At 30.0% G+C, this 19,111-nt stretch overlaps 5 protein-coding genes across 5 annotated transcripts; all 5 read right to left on the minus strand.

Annotated features, from left to right (window-relative positions):
* Positions 1-1,962: 1,962 nt before the first annotated feature.
* Positions 1,963-4,216, minus strand: Tsp_02159 (chaperone protein ClpB). Its single transcript, XM_003377831.1, has 10 exons — positions 4,205-4,216; positions 3,909-4,043; positions 3,738-3,852; positions 3,501-3,679; positions 3,206-3,367; positions 2,988-3,144; positions 2,859-2,932; positions 2,572-2,616; positions 2,392-2,532; positions 1,963-2,169 (listed from the first exon to the last, which is right to left on the minus strand). The coding sequence occupies exons 1-10, from the start codon at positions 4,214-4,216 to the stop codon at positions 1,963-1,965; spliced, it is 1,227 nt and encodes a 408-aa protein (XP_003377879.1).
* Positions 4,217-5,488: 1,272 nt separating this feature from the next.
* Tsp_02158 (caseinolytic peptidase B protein-like protein) lies at positions 5,489-6,793 on the minus strand. Its single transcript, XM_003377832.1, is given in 7 exon segments — positions 5,489-5,527; positions 5,545-5,684; positions 5,742-5,845; positions 5,995-6,081; positions 6,135-6,231; positions 6,256-6,456; positions 6,778-6,793. The coding sequence occupies 7 exon segments, from the start codon at positions 6,791-6,793 to the stop codon at positions 5,489-5,491; spliced, it is 684 nt and encodes a 227-aa protein (XP_003377880.1).
* Positions 6,794-6,956: 163 nt separating this feature from the next.
* Tsp_02157 (mitogen-activated protein-binding protein-interacting protein) lies at positions 6,957-7,812 on the minus strand. The gene is made up of 4 exons (XM_003377833.1): positions 7,745-7,812; positions 7,205-7,367; positions 7,068-7,157; positions 6,957-7,013 (listed from the first exon to the last, which is right to left on the minus strand). The coding sequence occupies exons 1-4, from the start codon at positions 7,810-7,812 to the stop codon at positions 6,957-6,959; spliced, it is 378 nt and encodes a 125-aa protein (XP_003377881.1).
* A 3,543-nt stretch (positions 7,813-11,355) lies between these two features.
* Positions 11,356-13,351, minus strand: Tsp_02156 (hypothetical protein). Its single transcript, XM_003377834.1, has 5 exons — positions 13,279-13,351; positions 12,007-12,128; positions 11,761-11,877; positions 11,506-11,544; positions 11,356-11,403 (listed from the first exon to the last, which is right to left on the minus strand). Exons 1-5 carry the CDS (start codon positions 13,349-13,351, stop codon positions 11,356-11,358), a joined length of 399 nt encoding a protein of 132 aa, XP_003377882.1.
* Positions 13,352-15,915: 2,564 nt separating this feature from the next.
* Positions 15,916-17,630, minus strand: Tsp_02155 (hypothetical protein). The gene is made up of 5 exons (XM_003377835.1): positions 17,617-17,630; positions 17,463-17,552; positions 16,488-16,604; positions 16,260-16,272; positions 15,916-16,026 (listed from the first exon to the last, which is right to left on the minus strand). Exons 1-5 carry the CDS (start codon positions 17,628-17,630, stop codon positions 15,916-15,918), a joined length of 345 nt encoding a protein of 114 aa, XP_003377883.1.
* Positions 17,631-19,111: the final 1,481 nt, after the last annotated feature.

The following is a 19,111-nucleotide window of genomic DNA, read 5'->3' on the forward strand; positions in this document are numbered from 1 at the left end:
AAAACAACATTCATCATAAAATAATGCTACAGTAGACTGGAATTAAAGACTTAGTGAAAGTTTTGAGAATATTTTAGATCAAAGGAGCATTTCTGAGATGTCGGTTTGGTTAAAGTGCAATTTCGATTTTTCACTCGTAAAGTGATCCGTTATAAACTTTGCTCGACGACAGCCAATCAACGTTCAGTGAAAAGCAAGCCGACAAAACCCGCTAACGAGTTTGATCTTTGCAACTTGTTTTGATCGCTTCACCAGAACTTTGTTTATTTTGAAAAAATTATTTTTTCATAAAAAAGTAATATTCAGCAAATCAACATTTTTCTAAATCATTGGCAAAATTTTATGGCATGGATGATTTTTCTGTTGAAATTTGATAAAAGCAATACTCATAATCAGATGTACAGGAAGTTATCAAACGCAGTAATCACTCTCTTCATATGTGATAAAACTTTGTCAACTTTTAAAAAGTCAAAACTGATATGCTTATAAAAATTATTTTTTACAAGATATAAAGTCCAATTTTGAAGCATAGCAGCTGGTTTTTTGAAATAATCAAGGTTTTCAATTATTTTCATCATTTATATTTAAATGAAAAACAAAAATCTCATACAAATTATTTTTATGCGAATTAAGTGCAAGTTAATTGTTTATAATGACCGAATTAATCGCACAAAGCAGATATTGAAATGTTTATTTACAACGTATGCATTTTACAAAATTGAAAATGTTTAATGTGCATGCAAATAAAATCAGCAAGAGTCGTTCAGAATGTCAATTTGGACAAACATGCTTTCGCCGGTGACGTGTTAAGCGTTTAATCAAGTGCTAAAAAACACAGTAATCAAATTTTTATACAACGAATTTTAAGTACTGCTTTATAGCAGTGGTAAACAAACAATAAAAACATAAAAGGGATAATGCAATTTGCTTCAACAATTAGGATTCAAATCATTTCGATTAAGGGGTGAACATTATTTATTACTACAGATTACGACAACAGAGATTGCAAGTTTTCAAATAATCATTAATTTTGAAAAATGCTTAATATGCATAAGCTGAATTTTAACACAGAACAACAGAGCAACTTGATCCGAGAATTCCAAAGGGAATTGCTCTTTTTGCTCTGTCTACAGAATTGCAAAATCGAAGAAAATAGCTAATTAAGCAGCTTTGTTCAAGTTTCATTCATCCATAATTTTCAAACTGTTTATTAATGAATTCAGTAATTATGTTAATGAAAGAAAAAATAATTTCATTGTAAATTAATTTAACAGTTGGCAAAGGAACTTTCAATGAAACGTTGAAAATGAATATCTACCATTTAGTGAAATCAAGTAATGCAAAAAAAAGAATGGAAATGAAAACTCCTCTCATAAATTAATCTACTGTTCACCAATACACAGCTAATTACTAATTCAAAAGGATAATGATACTAATAATTTACAAGATAAATAACTGACTGCATCAGAAAAAATCTGTTATGCCATATTTTATTTTGAATAAATTAAAAGCATTAAAAAACACTTTACTTAAATTAAATCATGCTTTTCTACGCTTAAAGTCGCTTGGCTTGTTTGATTAAATTTAATAACACGATTATCTGTGATGAAAAAAGTGAAATAAACAACAAAATATTCTTTTATTTTATAAATTTCAAATTAATTTTACGCACGCATGATTTTTTATATTGCCATTATTGTGTAAATGAGAAAGATTCAGTTTGAAATGAAAAAAAAGGAAAGCTAAATGCGTCACAGATTAGCTGACTAAAAACAAACAAATTGTTAAATAATTTTGCTTCATAACAACAACAACAACAACATCACATTATTTATATTAAAAAGCACGCGATCAAGAAAACCAAGGAAATATATAAAGACATTTATTGCAAAAAACTAATATTCAAGCTATTAGTACTGATACTGCTAAAAATTAGTACATATTAAAAAACATTTAAATAAATTATCTCAAATTAATCATCTTTAAAAGCTGGTCCGACAATGTTACTCCTTTTCCACTGTTCGAATTGACAACGTCAATTGTGATTATCGACTTGCTTCGGTCTTGCTCACCGGGTGGCAAAGTGGCACTTATTCGGACTTCACTTCCATCGTTAATCAAAGAACGCTCATGTGCTGCAGCTAATTTACTTACCACTTGTCTTTCTATCTTAAACAGAAAAAATCATAAATTTTACCATTCAAACAATCTACACCAATCAATCTAATCTGTTCCACCTACATATCTATTCAATTATACTTTGAAGGTGCGCATACTTCAAAACAAATAAGTATAAATGCATTAAATAAACAACAATAAAGTTTCGATAAAAAAGCAACTTTTAAATTAATTAATTAATTAAAACAATTACAATGGTTTTAAAATAATCACCTCGTGCTTGATGGATCGAGCACCATAGCGAACATTATAACCATCGGCCAAAACTTCAAGAACATTCTGATCCCACGTAAGATGAATTTTATGCTTTTGCAAAGCTTTCATTTTCCAAAATTCAAGTTCACGAGTTACAAGCTGCAACAATTCCGGTCGAGAAAAGGGAAGAAAATATACAATCTCTGTTATACGTCCAATAAATTCATCACGTTTTAAATGTCTCTGAAAAAAACACATTTTCAAACCATCATTTCACTTGCTACATATTAATAATGACTATTTTACATTAAAAAAAGAATATCTACATCAAAAATCAATCAATCAAAAAAAGTAAAATTAATAAATAATGCACTGCAACTAAATTTGTTCACGAGCTGTTTTTAAAATTCAAAATCTTAATTTAAACAGTAAATTAAGATCTCAATTTTGAAATGTCTTTAAAAAAAATTTCCAACGCATATAACCTTTAATATTGGTTGAACAACGGTTTCTTTGAACTTCCTCGATATGGTCACATTTTCAGCCTCATTTAAATCTTCTATAAAATTGTATATGGATATTTATTTATTTATTTAAATCACATAAACAAATACCTAATGTATTGGATAATCGCTTTTCAACCATATCTGCTGTCTCTTTACGCAATTTCAAAGCATGGCTAGCAATTTCTTCAGCTGCCAAATTCGATGTCATTATAAATATCGCTTCTTTGCAGTCAACCGTTTTACCCATTCCATCAGTAAGCCGACCCTTAAAAAACCATTTTCTAATTACAAAAAAGACTAATTGACGTGTTCAAAATAAAATTCACTTCATCAAAAAGTTGAAGCATGATAGTCAATACGTCCGGATGCGCTTTTTCCACTTCGTCAAACAGAACTACCGCATTCGGGCATTCGGTTAAACTCTTCGTCAACTGACCCCCCTGTTGATGACCAACATAACCTGGAGGGGATCCAATAAATTTAGCAACCTTAAGAAACAAGAAAAATTAATTAACCGAACTCTGATATTACACCAGGAAAAGAAACAGGTAATTTAACAGATGCTATAAAATACAGACATAATGATTAAATCTAAAGTTTCAAATATAGACGTTAACGTACTTCATGCTTTTCTTGATATTCGGACATGTCAATGCGGATGAATGACTTTTTGTTATCTTTGTACAAATACTGAGCCACTTGCTTTGCTAACTCCGTTTTCCCAACCCCGCTTGATCCAAGAAACAAAAATACAAGCGGGTGTTCATCATTAGTCCATCCATTTTCTCTCCGACGAATCGCTTAAAACGTCAAATTTTCACATTTTGCTGAACCACTTTATTCACAATTTTTCTCTACCCGATGCTACAGAAGAAATTGCTCCGTCTTGACCAATCATGTTCTTTTTCACCCTTTCCTCGAAAGGATAATTTTGACGTTCCAAACGTTCTAGCAAAGCTTTCTTTTCAGTATACTGTAATTTTTACTTTTTATTAAATTTTGACAAAATAAAAAACACTTCTAGACAACCTTTTTTGTGTATCCTTTCAGCAATTCTTCTATTTGTTGATTCTGTGCATAGTTTACAGGTAACTGCCCAGATTCATTACTCGACAATGGATCGGCACCTATGCAGCAATGCACAATGATGACAAAAATACAATGCTAAATTTAAATATTAAATGGTTAAATTCAAAATAAAAATTCCTAATTAAATCATGTGCAGTATGGAAAAACCCAATATTCTGGGAGTATTTATTATAAAGTTTCTGCTTAAATTTCCAGAGCTCAGAGATTTCATTCTATCTCCAATTCAGACCATGAACCTTGTCAGACATCACGTTTGGGACACCGGTAATCTCCAGTCCAAAAGACAATATTTCACATTATTTGACAATATTTATGGTTGCATATATGCTGGAGAGAGAACAATTAAAGGAATTTTTCGATCAGCCAACTTTCAGTAAGCTATTTTAAGATAGAGATTTGGTACTTCTCCTCAGCCAATGATGATTGCTATCAAGCTAAAAAAAGCGGAAAGCTACGCGAAAGCTTTTACCACAGCGAGCGCGGCGACCGCCAAGCCAACACAATGACTACTTCATCTTACGTCAGTAAGTCAAGTCAACAAATTGGCATAAAGACGCCTCAAGAACAGGTACCTACCCAGATTCAGAAAATAGATGCCCAGAAATGATAAAACGATATGATTAACAAAGAGATATCTTCCTATATATCATATATACGGTAGAGGTAGTAGTATCTGTCGTTGTGCGCGTTTGTTTGAAGGTACTTATTCATGAATTCGTTAAATGTACGCGTTGTTGGGTTTGAGTGATTGTATGGCTGCGATTCCGAATAATAACGTTCATATTTAAATTGCCCATATGAAAAATCACCATTACCGCATTTTATACAAACAGCAGCTTAATAACAATTTATTTAACTCTTAATAATAAATACAAATTGAAATTATTTTGAAATTTTACAAAACACAAAAACAAAATACTGAAAATATTGCTTATACCAGTGATTCCCAAAGTGGGCGATATCGCCCCTTGGGGGCGGTGGGAGGCTGAAAGGGGGGGGGGGTTGGGAAGTAAAGGGGCACCTAGAAGCGCATTGTTAATATAAACACAATATGTTTTATGTTTTGTGTTTATACTGATATTTGTTCAGCGGCTGTTTTTAAGAATATTTATTAAATTTTGTATGTGTTTAATGTAATATGACTCTCTGCAATCTGTTTTCCTCATCTTCTTCGTTCATAGCACTTACGACTGTTTCTTACCAACCAACATTGAACCCAATGTAGACAAATTAGTCGCAACGCACCAAGCCCATCCATCGCATGAATTATTTCCTCACTATATGATTATTTTTGAAAGAACACTCAATTTAAATAAATAGTATATTTGAAAATTCATTTTTTTGGCAATAATCTGAGATTGGCATTGGGGACGTTTGAAAAATATATGCCTATCAAAGGGACAATAGCCTGAAAAGGTTAGGGAAACACTGGTATATACAATTATATTACGGCATACAGAAGAAAATGAAAATCATTATTATGAGCTATGTAACAATAAATAAATGATATAAACAACTGTTTAACAAATTAAAAGTTTAAATGAAGCAGACAGTATCTTCTGATATAAAAAATTACATTTATCTTACCATATTCCATCAACATTTCAACTGCCGGTTTATTATTTCCCAGAACAGCATAGTGCAAAGGTGTCATATTTCGAAACTCTATGTTCTTATTCAACTGGAAGTTAAAAAATTCTTCTCGTATAAATAGTGCTATTGAATTAAAAAAATATGGTCATTGCACAAAGTGAAAAGTAAAGAAATGTCTACCTTCCAAAAAAGAGATGCGCATGTCTCGAGCAACCGTTTGAACATTGCTAAAATTATCTTTAGTATTCACATCTGCACCGTTTTCAAGTAATACTTTCAATGCTCTAAATATGAATTCTATTTGTATGTAAAACGGTTGCTCAGCACGGTGAAATATAAATTTTTTTTCATAAGAAACAATAACATAAATAAATCCGCATTAATTATATAATATATTTGAATTTCACTTTGGTTAGCAAAACATTTCTATTACTTGCAGCTTCCATGAAATGAAGCAACGTGCAATGCGGTCCAGCCTAAGAAATGTCGCTCGTTGGGATCAACACCGGATTGTAAAAGTCTGCGTAAAATATTTACTGAAGCAGAATTCGTTGACTCAAAAAGAGCACTCACTTTTTTATAGTTCGTTCGTCATCATCTCTAGCAGCATACATCAGCTGCATTTTGCGAATATCCTCTCCTAATAACAAACGTTCAGTTCTTTCGTATGCTAAAAAAATAACAACACATTTACCGTGGTTTCGGTCTCCATTCATGCCGGAAAATTCATAAGTTGTGTAAAATGTAAATCCATAAAACCATCCATCGTTTGCATTAATTTTTCTCAAAAATGGTGCAACTGCAAATCGGCATCCTAAATATCGAAAATACGACCGCAACCACACCCAATAGCAATGTCGACGCATTCGTGAAGCGAACAATCGCCACATGTTTACTAAACAATTTTAATAAAATTCTAAAATATTGATAATCAATTTCATAACTATTAGTAAATTTACACCACATTTTAATGTTCATAATTATTTGTTTTATGCTAAAATATACCTAGCTATGGCAATATAGCAACATTTTATAAATGTAATTACAAAACACTTCTGAAAGCTACACATATTTCAACATTTTTCTAAAATAAAATCCATCGTTTTTTTAATTAAATTATTCAGTTTAAAATATCAACATCAACGTTAAAATGGAATCCCATCATGCATTAAAGTATAAACTGCGAATGCTATCGCTTCATCAACAAATCAAGTACGATATGTTTTTCTCATATTTAATGAAAATTTATTAGTAACCGCAGTACAAATTTCATCGCAACAATATAACTTGTAAACAATGGAAACAAAGTTAAGTAAACTTCAAAACAGACTATTCTCACATTTCTCTCTTAAAAATTAAACATTATTAACAATGTGAAACATATAAAATATACAATCATCTTGGAAGTATGTGAGTCAGTGACGGTTCTAAACAATGCTTGACCGCATGAAGCTAAAAAATAAAAACTCTTAATAAGCAATATGTGAATTCATAAATTTAAATTACTTTGCTTCTCAACATGCCAATTTCAACCGTATTATTGGCCACCATACACAATAACAGCGTGGCAACTTTACAAATAGCTATTCTTCCTTCCTGAATCATTCAGAAATAAATTTTAAAAAATTCAATTGTAAACATACCGATCCTTCAAGAAAAAACCATTTCAATTTATCATCACGAAATGTTTCTTGACCACTTTTCTCATAAGAGCACCAAATGTTAGAAGCAATTGCAGCTATAGCTTCTGCTCGGCTTTCATCACAACCAGCGTGACAAAGTACCATTCCTTCACGATTCATCAAGCTAAAAATTCATTTAAAAATCAAATCTAAATTTTAAATGCATATTAAAGTAAATAAACATGTGCAAAACAAAATTTTTTTTCGAAAATGTAAAACTTTTATACTCATTTTTGAATAAGCTGTCAGTCTTCAACAAATGTACCATATGCATTCACATCTCATTTCTGATAACTGTCATGTTAAAAAACTTATAAAAAGCATTTATAAACTAAAAATACATTTGAAAATAATTAACATATATATACTCATTAAAACTTTCTCAAATTATACACTTATTATCGTCAAAAACGCCAGTGGTATAAGATTAAGCATAAACAGCATCCGCTAGCAGTTAAGAAAATTTACAATGTTGAAATTATTAAACATAAACCTTCTTACAGCGTCCCTGTGAGTCCTTCTGCATTGGCTTGACAAAGGATACTGTTTAAAACAGTTGGTCTAATCATTTTTTCAGTAAATAAATATGCAAGAAACAGTATTACATAATGATTTTCAAGTATTATTAAATTACAAAAAAGCATACATTATTCATAGCAGTAATACAATATCACTATTTAATATTGAATATTTAAATAATCATTAAATTGTTTTAATGTTCAAATGAATATAAGTTTTACAAAGAGATCAAATGCATCATTTTTCAAAAGTTAAAAACAATTTCAAGTATTTTAATTTTGATATAGTTAATTTTTTCAGCTCGATTATCATAAAATTAAAATATTGTCAACATATTTACTAAAAAACCAAAATTTTGTTTGTTATTCATTATTTAAATTCATTCATGACTGTCATAAAACTGTAGCAATTTTGATATCACAAAATACAAATTTGTTTTAGTGTACTGTTTGTGGGTAATGTTTTCTACTGTTGTTTGTCGTTAATGAATCAAGAAATTTCTTACGCGTTGAAAGCATTTATTATAAATCAAATGCTTTAATTTAATCAGAATATTACAGCGCTCTGACAATTGCACAATTTCTTTAGCAGCTATAATTCCTGTTTTGTAACTGCTATTGTCTACAGCTTATGTTGTACGAAAACTTTGTTCATTAGCTTAATGGTGGCTTTTCTGTTAAATGAGTTGCTCTATCGCTATCTAAATGGTTGTTAATGCGCAAGCTTACATGAAGCATGCAATTATCATCTGACAGCTGCTTTTACGCTGTTTAAACTGCTGGAATATCAGCGAACAGTAGGAATGCCATTGCCACGTGCATTTGTAACTTCTATCTATATCAGGTTATTAGCCTGATTTTGCGCAGAGTGGCTTGTGAAAGTGAAAGCAGCATCCTTGAACTCGTGTGTTTGAAACCAGCTCTGTAATTTTGAAACCAGAATGAGTGGCTTTAAAATCGCAACATATGGTTTTAGGTTGAAGAGCTGTTCTGCTCTACAGTGCATCTATACTACATTTATAATACAGTGCATCAAATGTATGATAAGTTACAAAATTTTTGTCATTTGTTGAGTAGCATACTAGCAGTAGTAGCTTACAGTGCAGCAACTTATGAACTTTGCATAATTTTTAAAACTACACGTGTGCTTGTTTAAAAGTTACACAGCAATGTCAGACAGTTAATAATTAAAGGTAAACTTAAAAGTAAAAAATGTTCAGAGCATTCAGATATTACAGTCAGATGCTTAAAAATGTGACAAATTAGGATCGTCATGAAGTAATTTAATATTCTCAGATTGGATAATGACAAGAAAGAATTAGTATTTCACAATTTTTTGCATAAGCTTGCGCACTTCTCTGATTTTCCACGGTGTTTTTCAACATTTGCACATGCGTCCTCCTCGTCATATTTTTTTGCCTGCTTTTTTAGTCATCTTCTGAATTCTGGCAAGAGTTTGCAGATTGCCTTGGCAATCAGCACTGTCCTCTACATGTTGAATTGCCTTATATAGGCTATGCTTGCTTTGCAACCGTAATTGTGCAACAGAAAATGTTACATTTAATGCAATTCTTTTAATATTAATGCATACTTTAATGCAATAATTTAGATTTTTCGATAATGCTGATTCATTCGTATTTTCAAAAATTTTAGATTTTGATAAAGAAGCCTATGCTTTGTCGATTTGTACAAATTATCCATCTCAAATAATGGCCGAAAGAAGTATATGAAAAAGTATTTGGTGAGAGTAACATTTTTTACTATAACTGTTGCAGGTTATAAATAGGTACTTATCTATTGAATTTTCAAATAAATTATTCAAGCATAAAATAGTAATGTTAGTAGTTTGTATAATTTAAGCGTATACAATCTGAGGCAAAGCATAATCACTCAAAAAGGTTTCAAAAAACTGATCTCTGTTTGTTGCGAAATATTTGTATGTGTTCGCGATGTTATATTCCTGTGAACTTTGCATATTTATGTATCAGTGAGTTTGTGAATTATCACGGTCGTGTAATTTTCTAAGAAATGCCCATGTTTATTTAAAATGTTGCTAACCGACATGGTTGCTTCAGAGACGGTTGTCAATCAAAAATGAATAACTTTATCAAGTTTCAGTACGGCTATTTTTCAAAAGTAAAACTGGAAAGCGAAATTGAATAGCGTGCATTATCAAAGTAAAGCTGTCTTATATTTTTGTTTCATTTGTTATTTTGCACTTGTTAAATTTTATAAATACTAGACGATATGAATTGAATATGCATTTTGAGTAACTGAATTTTTGTTTATTAAAGTAGAAATTGTATTATGTTAATTTTTATGTTTTAAAGATTTTTTATGGCTATGATAATAAAATGAATAAGCATAAACAGAAATTAATTTTTCCACATTTTTACATTTATAAAAGAATATAGAATACTGCTTATGAACGACAGCAAATAATAAGTTTTGCGTATTTTGTTTGTTGTTATTTTTGATGTATTTCTATGTATGTGATCTATTTGTACTACTCGCTTCAACTATAATATTTTTATATTAATTTTTGTATTAAAAACAGCTGTTAATAAAAGTAAATTAAATGAAATTCTTTGTGTTAATAAAAGGAAAGGTGAAATCATGCTTTTTCATGTTCATTCTTGTATTTCAGTGTTTAAAAATCAATTTATCCAGTCCATCAGACAATGAAACACTCAAAGGGCATTAATTTTTTTCATTTTACGCACTAAGTGGCGCTAGTAGTCAATGACAGAATAATGTGTCCCGTTAAGAGAACATTCACCAGAAAATTGTTATTCAACTAGCAAATCATATAATTCTTTGAATTAACCAATCAGAGTGATCACACAAAGTCCAATTGACAAAAATGCATATACAAAGCCGGCTGTGCTTATTTTTCGTGCTCTGAACATTTTTAAATTAAACAGTAAACCATGCATGAAATTTGTTTAGCCGTATTTCAAAATTGAATTAAAAAATTGGATTGAAATTACATTAAAAAGAACGTGTATATTATTTATCTACTGTACGTGAACTACATTTTTCAATGCTACTTTTTTATTTTTTTTCCTGCTCAGATATTTGAGTTTTATGAATGATTTTATATTATGTATTTAAAAAAATGAATTACAAAATGTTAATTTAGTTTCTTAGTTACTTGAGAAATGCAATGGATTCCCTACGTGTCACTATTGTTGAAATTGGCCCTTACATTTTTCCTCTTTGTTTGACATTTACAAGCTTATACCAGGTTGAAATGCTCTTTTGTATACTTTATATATAATGTGCTTTGATTTAATAAGAATATGACTTTTAGCTTTCAACTGGCGTTTGGTGGGTGTGGTCGGTAATGCCAGCAGAGTAATTACAGGTGTTTCTTACTTTAACAAAATTTTTTCTTTTTAGATTTTTACAATTTCCGCTTGCATACAAGCATTGATTACTTGTTTCCAACCGAAACTTGTCGGTTAGTGATTGATAATATTTTGTTTTTTAATTCACTTATATTATTTATGACTTCAGGTCATTATCTGTTTCGCCTTCTCAATTCTTTTACACTGCTTGCTGGTTTTTTTTGGCTTCTATTTGTTGTTTGGTCTACTTATGAACTTTGCCTTTATACAAACGGAATTTTGCCCCAGTCTGCTTTAATCAAGTAGGAAATTTTAAATTGCTTTCCTTCAAGCTAACTATTAAATTTCAGTGAAAGCTCTATACTGGCTGTTATTGTTATTTGGTGTAGTTTACTACGCATATCGGCAAAAGATCGGTATTGGAAACTTTTTTCTTAAAACTTTTATCAGAAAAAAAATTATTTTTCTCGTCTTCATAAACAGTTTCCTTTTACTAATTGCTTGTACATTTGATATTTGCAACTTTTAATGCAAGAAAAATAATGATAAATAACAAGCAGTAGGCAAAATTTGATAAGCAGTCTGTAGCAACTTTGTCTGACGATAATGAAACACATCTGGACAGTTTCATTTGCAAGGTTATTGATACCAAGGTAACCATGAGTTTTATTTTTATTTTAAGAAGTCGTTTACGGCAGCTAATTCGCAAATTCTTACGAGTGACTATTGCTATCACCTGTGGCTTTGTCTTGCTGTGGGCTGGCTTCTGTAAAACAACATACAGTTTTCCCATGCCTTATCACTCTACATTTCAAACGGTTGAATCTGACTTTTAGAAGGATGCATTATAACTAGCTGTGATAAAAGCGGAAACGCTGTTTGATTAATTAAATACTGCGTGAAGTTTGTTTTGCCGTCGACAAATTACACTGTGATTTGGCATATGTGACTGTGAATGAATGAATGTTGGTTTGTTGAAATAAGCATTCGCTTTCAAAATGAAAAATTGAATTGACACTGCTTTTTGTTTTAATAAATAATTGTCTGTATTGAAAAATCATATACACCATGCAAGCAGATTATTTTTACACAATGAAATTTTTAGTTGATAAGTGTTATTACTTAAAATTTATAAAGCATCTTTTCTAGTGTTTAGTGAAACATCATAACAATAAACAAATGAAGAAGCAGTTTCCTATTAACGCAAATATGCATTAGAAAATCCTTCAAATTATTATATTTACAAGCAATCTGTTGTCATTGTAAAAATCACAATCATTTTTTGTTCTGAAAAAATACATTCATGTTCATCGTCATGAGTTATTTTATCAAGTTGTACTATTTTGTTTCTAAACAAATTAATTTCTTGCACTAAAAATCAAGATTTACTAAACTTATATTAAGAAAAAGCATCATGCTTCATTACAGCTAATATGGAAATGATAAATTATTTAAAGAACGAATAACAAAAAGTATCACATGTCAAAAGTATTTGCTCATTATTATTTATACATTAGCTTAGTAAACATTATTTATTCATTCACTTGTGGGAAAGAAATGATCATTTTACATTATTGACAAAAATCGTTTGTCTAAACCTAATTAAAGTGTTCATGCTTTCCAATGATATAAAAGTGGCACATTGTTTTCAGAAAACATACTAAAAATATTCTTTAACCCACCCTTTAGCCAGAAGCTATTAAATTCATCGATAATTATTCAGATGCTAACAGGTTGATTGAAATCACTTTTGACTGCTTTGTCAGTCAATAAAGCAAGACAATTTATCATTCAATGTCCCCCTGAAAACTTTACGATTATTTATTTAGCTGTCTGTTTTTTTTATTTTATCTTAATCACAATGTTAAATTTTCATTTTGATTTCCCGTTTATTTTGCAAACATGGAACATGTTTTAATTTCAATTTCTATAAAATCTGTGAATAAAATTATAATAAGATTAATTATGAAACATTAGTATTAAAATGTGAAGTAAATTTTAATTTCACCTCAACTCAGCAGCTATTCATAATGTTATAATTATTTAGCTGAGAGTCTCGACATCATAAAATTAAGATTAGTACGCAATGATTTGACGACTCATGCAATTGCATGTAATTCCATGTAGTAAGTGGACTGTAATTTGATTCTTAAGGACTCAGTTCAACCCTCAGTAAAAATGGCACATCTCACTGATCTATCCCTTTCTACTGTAGGCAGACTATCGCCAAAATCAGCCATATGCAAAAATACTTACGGTCATCGAGTAAACAAAAACAGAGAGGTACATTTTATTTTCAACCACACAGCAAACCACAAAAGGAATTTTCTTAAGACAGAAGCACCTGAACTACTACTGCTTTTCAATACAATTCATGCATTTGTTTTATTTTCTCCTTTTTCTTCTCAGATATTAGTGCGCAGTCTTAGCATTAGCACTGTGTCAAAACAATTCAAGTAATAATAATTTGCATCACTGAAAGTTCAATTGTACCTTTGTTTATTAATGTTAGGATCCTCTCAGAGCAAACAATCGCTGTTTGTGTGTAATTTGATGTTCAATCAATTCCATGTAGAAGGTGTACTGCGGCTGAACTTTAGACCTTAACTGAGAACTACAAAGCTGAACAAACATTCGTATCACCTGAGAAAAGTGTACTCCATAAGTAAAATATTGGTGAAGTTTTCATGCAGTGTCCTGGCAGTTTGTAGAAATATGCTTAATATTTACTTTGTAGAAGTTTCATATGGCTTCTTTACAACAAAATGGAAAAAATTACTAGGGAACAGTAATACAACTTTCACTGTAAACCATAAGCTGTTTCTTATTTTCTAGAAAATTTAAAACTGTTTTTAACAATGATTACTAAATTCTGTACACAGTATTTTTGATGAGACTTTTATTTTATTATATAAATTATTCACAGATAGCCCAAAATACATTAATTTTTTTAGCATATGAGTATTCCACACAACATATGTCATTATTATAGATAGTCATTAATGTTAGTATGGCGTATATGCAGTGTAAGATATTCAGTCACGTATAAGATTTTGAAGTAATAGTTAATGAATGCATTTCATAAATATAGTGAGGACTCCATTTTTTGCATTTTGGTCATATGCAGTTTATTTTTTACATTTTGCAGTTTTTTGTTTATTAACTTATAAATTCTTTGGTCATTCAGAACTAAAATTGCATGCTTCTAAAGAGAATTGATACAATCTATCAGTTTTTGCCACTGTGTAAAAAAACATGAGTACTATTAAAATCATTTGAACTTACCGCTAAAATATCATAATGTGATTTGAAAAGAATAACGATGACTAAACCAAATCAAAAAAACCTCGCCTGAGTTTTCATCACACAACAATAACCGTAACTACGTAAATAGACGCTGTTCTGTGTGAAGTAGCAAACAAAACAAAACACAGGTAAATACCATTTCCACATACATTATAATATTAAAATCATTCTCAGTTCCATAAACTTATAAATTCATTCTTACCAATAGATGTGTGCTATTAGTTAGCTTTTTAGATGAAAAATTGGAAGCGGCTTAACTTTTAGTTCTCGATAATGTGAGCACCAAGTACTGCTTTTCTTTGTACTAATACATAAGTGTTTATTACTGCTACCTCCTCATTGTTTACGTTAGTCTTGTTAGACTTAGCTTTCTAATTCAATTTTTCGTCTTATATAGATGATTATATTCATTATATCAGTAGACTTATAATTCATAATTCTGATAGCATTTATTATGCAAACCACTGATGTTCAAGAAAGTTAAAGCTTTATTTTTTTTATAAAGCACACTCTACACATGTGAATATGCATTGTTGTGACAAAAAATATAAAAAGTGACAAGCTCCTTCTTACTTAATTTGTGTTTCTGATATACATTTCATTTTTAAGCTGTTTAAAAACTAGAATTATTATTAATTTCACCTAAAGTATTTTATTGACATGCAGGTTTATTAACCATTCTTTCCTTCTTTTTGAACTATAAATGAATTTATAATATATTTTACTAAAATTACTAAAGTTTTGATGCATTAAATTTATTAGAACAGTTGCCGATGAGTAACTGAAATGCCATATTATTCAGTTGTCTATCTTGTTTCGTGACATTACAGTTTCTTTGGAAAGTTAGCTTGTGCTTTAAAGTGCTCACAGTAGAAGTTAGGGATTATTTAAAATGCCTGTCGAAGAATAAAATTATTGGAAAAATGTGCTTTCATGGCATTTTTAAACTGATTTTGCATTTAAATTTGTTAAATTTTTCAAAGAAATGTTTCTGCATTATTTCTAATATTCTCAGATATTCATAAATGGGTCATACTTTTTTAAGAAAAAAGCATTACACATCAACATTCTTTAAGAATAAGAAATATTTTACATGTAAAAATTTAAATATTTTGTTAAATATGTTCCATATTTTTGTATTATACTTGTTCTGTAGTTTAGTATATAGAGTTGTGGTTTATGCATAACTCTGTATGTATTTACCAGTTTCTATTTCTGTTCAGATTGTGAAATAGTAGTTAGTTTATTTGATAATTTAATCAGTTAAAAGTTTGTTTCCAGCACCTGCCACTTTAAAAATAACTATGTACCCAATGTTAAGATTAAGTGAAAACTACACATATGTAAACTTCTGCGCTAATATAACGTTGGAAATATTCAGCAGCGAAATACTAAGTCAAATAATGCAGGCAAGCGCATGAGTGAATATTCAATTCAATCAGTGAATTCAGTAAAGTCATCACTTTTCTCTGTAAAACTGGCTTTCATCTATATATTATTAACTAGCAAAATTCTCTTCATCAGTAATTTTATGCCATAAGTCAGCAAAATGAGCCAGCAAATTTTCCAAACATTGTGTACTCATCATATTGTGGTGATAAAGAATACTCTTGAAGAAATTTTTTGTCAGTTGAATATTTTAAGCAAATTTAAATTTAATCCTAAAATGCCTGCTTATTTAGTTTTAAGTGTGAAATTGTTTGTAGAAAAAATAATTTTGATCTTGGAAATTGCTAAATAAAATGTGCAGTAAGTAGCATATTTGAGAGAGGAAAAAACCTCAAAACGTTGAAGAAGCAGTTAATAGCAGCATTTGTGCAAAAATTAAATTAAACATTAAACCTCGACAATTGGTCTAAAAAAAGAGTAAAATTATTTTGACATAAAAATTCCGTCATTTTAGTGAAATTTTTCAGAGCTACAAAAAAAAGCATAGATTTATTGCTATTCAATAAATATCCAACGTTTATAATCAGAAAAAGTGACAAGCTCATTCTTACGAGTTCAGATTTTCTAGCAAGCGGCTACAAGAATTTTTTCAGACAGTGAAAAACAACTGAGAAAAAGAACTTTACATTTGGTACTTGAATTGAACGACCGGGCGGCGTCGGTTGGTCTGCTTCAGAAAATATCCAACTTGCAGAAGACGTTGTTCCAAACGTTGACAGCTCATCAATCCTCCAGAAGCTAGAGCAGAATAATTTAAAATAATTCTAGCATTTTTTTAAAATTTTTTATTTACAGCTTTTTATTTTACGCATCAACATCTGGGCGGTTCTTCTTTTCCCTGAACTTTAGAGTTTGCCGGTGTTAAGTGGCAAGTGACGTGCAGACAAACTGGCACCGACGAGATGCTCAACAATAATTCCTTCAAAAAGATGCCACTTTTCTGAACTACTTAATACAATGGTTGAATTCTGCTTTTGTTTTATTCATTTTAAATGCTTAACTTTGTATGTTTTCTTGGTGAAGTGTTTGGAATACTTGCAATACGGAAATATATTAAAATTTGCTTATGAAGACAACTCTTGAAATATCCAATTCAGAGGTTCTAATTGTCCTTTTTCTTTATCTCCTAATCAATGAAAACTATCATTTTCAACTAGTAAACGAGAGTTATATCTTTTTCATTTTGCTTTTTTCTCAAATTTTAATGTTACTGAATGACAAAACAAAATACTTTTAAAAATATAGTAGTTTATTTAAACTTTGAATACTTGATCTGATTTTCAGATCATTTTGAAGGGGAAAAAATTTAACTTTTAATCAAAACTGAAATAATTTCAATAGTTTTGCAAAGTGCAAAATTGTCTGTAATTTTCAACATTCAAACAGCATTTGTCTTATATACTGTAAACAACAAACGGTAGTATTTTATATTTTCAGTATCTTGAAAATTTATGAAAACACTGAACAAAAATAGAATAAGAATAAATAAGTTTCCATTAAGCAAATACTTATTCTCCTTCTTATTCAATTATTGATCTTACTGTGTAAAATTTTATTTACAATTATTCTCTTCAATTACGATCTGAAAAAACAAACTCAAATTCTACTATCTTCTTGTAAAATTTCATTGTTAAAACTAAACTTGCAAAATATATTTCAAAAGCATCTGCATTTTTGTACACGTATCTGAAAGTTTTATATATTCAAATTTAAATATAAAAAATTTCTTCAACAATTGTCGTGCATTTACTTATATATATACATTTATTAAATTCTAGTCGAATACTTGCTGTTTTGAGGGAAAAACTGAGAGGAAAAGTATTTTTTAAAGAAATCCAGTCTTCAACCTATTTCAAAAACAAAACAGATAAATGAAAAATGTTTGAAGTAGAAATATCCATAGCTGTTTTGCATGCTATGATACATTTGAATCGTCTAATTGCTATCATTTTCAATGTTTCATATTGCATACAGCAGTAGTGTACTGCATTAATGCATTGATCAGATTAATCATGAACATTTTACCATTATTATGCACAGTTTTGCATGTGATTTTCATATGTAAATTAAAAAATCAATTTTATAATAAGAATTCATAGTAAAAAAATGATTTTAAAATAACTCAAATGATAAGTTATGAATGCAAGTGAACTGTCTTTGTATTTTATACTGGCATGATGGCATTTTATCTGTAGCATATCAGTATTATCCGGCATAAATTGCTATACTTTATTATAAATACGATTTTCCAATACTTTATCAAATTTATAAGAAAAGATGCATTGGATTTATATATTTTGAAAAATATTCAACTAAATGTAATTGTGCAGCATGCATTATGCATCTTGCTTTCAGCTAAAATTTAAGATGCCATTTTTTTAAATTAAATTAATATAACAATAAATATTGAAAACGGATGAACAGAATTTTGCATGGGATGCAACTGTGGGGTATACAGTTTTGCTGCAGTTGAGTGGAATTGAATTGAATCAACATTTACGTAAGTGGAAGTGTTTAACAAATAATTGATAAATTTTTGCTTTCTTTTATGAAGCGAAAACAATACCCCTAGTAGGTCAGTTAGATTTCCAATGCACAGCAATTATGCTATTCATAGCAAAGGAGGAGTACAATAGCGAGTCATTATAGATTTGTTAACGGACGTTGTTCAAGTAGACAAAATTGTTTTAATTCAACAACATTAGCAAAATCTGAATCGTCAATAATAGCAACACCGGACGTGTAACGTGAAGCTAATTCTCACGGAATGGATGAAGAAAATAGCGGCACACGTTTCTGCTTGCAATCTAGCAACATTGCTGTTATTATGCTATTGCACCGGAGCAGCAAATAAAAGCTGCCGCAAATATTACGAAACATATGTGAAATTTGGCGTTTCTGACCTCTCTGATTGCCGCATTCAGTTTTTCTATTGGCTGTTCAACTCCAATAAACATGCTAACGGAAAACTGAAACATAGAGATTTTGACACCTGAAATGTTCAAAGCAAATAGAGCTGTTTCTGACTTTCTGGACGCCTTCATAATTATTCTGTCATGATTAATACAACCGTCGGCTTGCATCAAATGGAAGAAGTGCCGAAGAAGAGTTTCATGATTCGTTCATTGATAGAATTAGATAATGAAGAAGGAGGAAAAGGTACACTTTTATAATTGAATGCTTTTTTCTTAATAAAAATTTTTATAAATTATTGTTTTTAAGCACCTGTGAAGACTCTGCATTCT

This window comes from Trichinella spiralis (assembly GCF_000181795.1).
Source record: "Trichinella spiralis strain ISS 195 chromosome Unknown Scfld4, whole genome shotgun sequence".
Lineage (NCBI taxonomy): Eukaryota > Metazoa > Nematoda > Enoplea > Trichinellida > Trichinellidae > Trichinella > Trichinella spiralis.

Excerpts from the sequence above, each read along its gene's own strand:
- Tsp_02156 (XM_003377834.1), bottom strand. The coding sequence starts at position 13,351 with ATGGCTGATTTTGGCGATAGTCTGCCTACAGTAGAAAGGGATAGATCA. Across the intron at positions 12,129-13,278 it reads ATGTGCCATTTTTACTGAGG|TGTCAATTCAATTTTTCATT; the intron begins GTTGAACTGAGT and ends AACAAAAAGCAG. Across the intron at positions 11,878-12,006 it reads GGCAAAACAAACTTCACGCA|AAGCCAGCCCACAGCAAGAC; the intron begins GTATTTAATTAA and ends GTTGTTTTACAG.
- Tsp_02157 (XM_003377833.1), bottom strand. The coding sequence starts at position 7,812 with ATGATTAGACCAACTGTTTTAAACAGTATCCTTTGTCAAGCCAATGCA. Across the intron at positions 7,368-7,744 it reads GAAGGACTCACAGGGACGCT|CTTGATGAATCGTGAAGGAA; the intron begins GTAAGAAGGTTT and ends ATGAATTTTTAG. Across the intron at positions 7,158-7,204 it reads GGTTTTTTCTTGAAGGATCG|GAAGGAAGAATAGCTATTTG; the intron begins GTATGTTTACAA and ends TGAATGATTCAG.
- Tsp_02155 (XM_003377835.1), bottom strand. Across the intron at positions 16,605-17,462 it reads AAGAAGATAGTAGAATTTGA|CTTCTGGAGGATTGATGAGC; the intron begins GTTTGTTTTTTC and ends ATTCTGCTCTAG.
- Tsp_02158 (XM_003377832.1), bottom strand. Across the intron at positions 6,232-6,255 it reads GAATGGAGACCGAAACCACG|CATACGAAAGAACTGAACGT; the intron begins GTAAATGTGTTG and ends TTATTTTTTTAG. Across the intron at positions 5,846-5,994 it reads TCATTTCATGGAAGCTGCAA|AGCATTGAAAGTATTACTTG; the intron begins GTAATAGAAATG and ends ATTCATATTTAG.
- Tsp_02159 (XM_003377831.1), bottom strand. Across the intron at positions 3,853-3,908 it reads TGAAAGGATACACAAAAAAG|TATACTGAAAAGAAAGCTTT; the intron begins GTTGTCTAGAAG and ends TAAAAATTACAG. Across the intron at positions 3,368-3,500 it reads AATATCAAGAAAAGCATGAA|GTTGCTAAATTTATTGGATC; the intron begins GTACGTTAACGT and ends TTGTTTCTTAAG.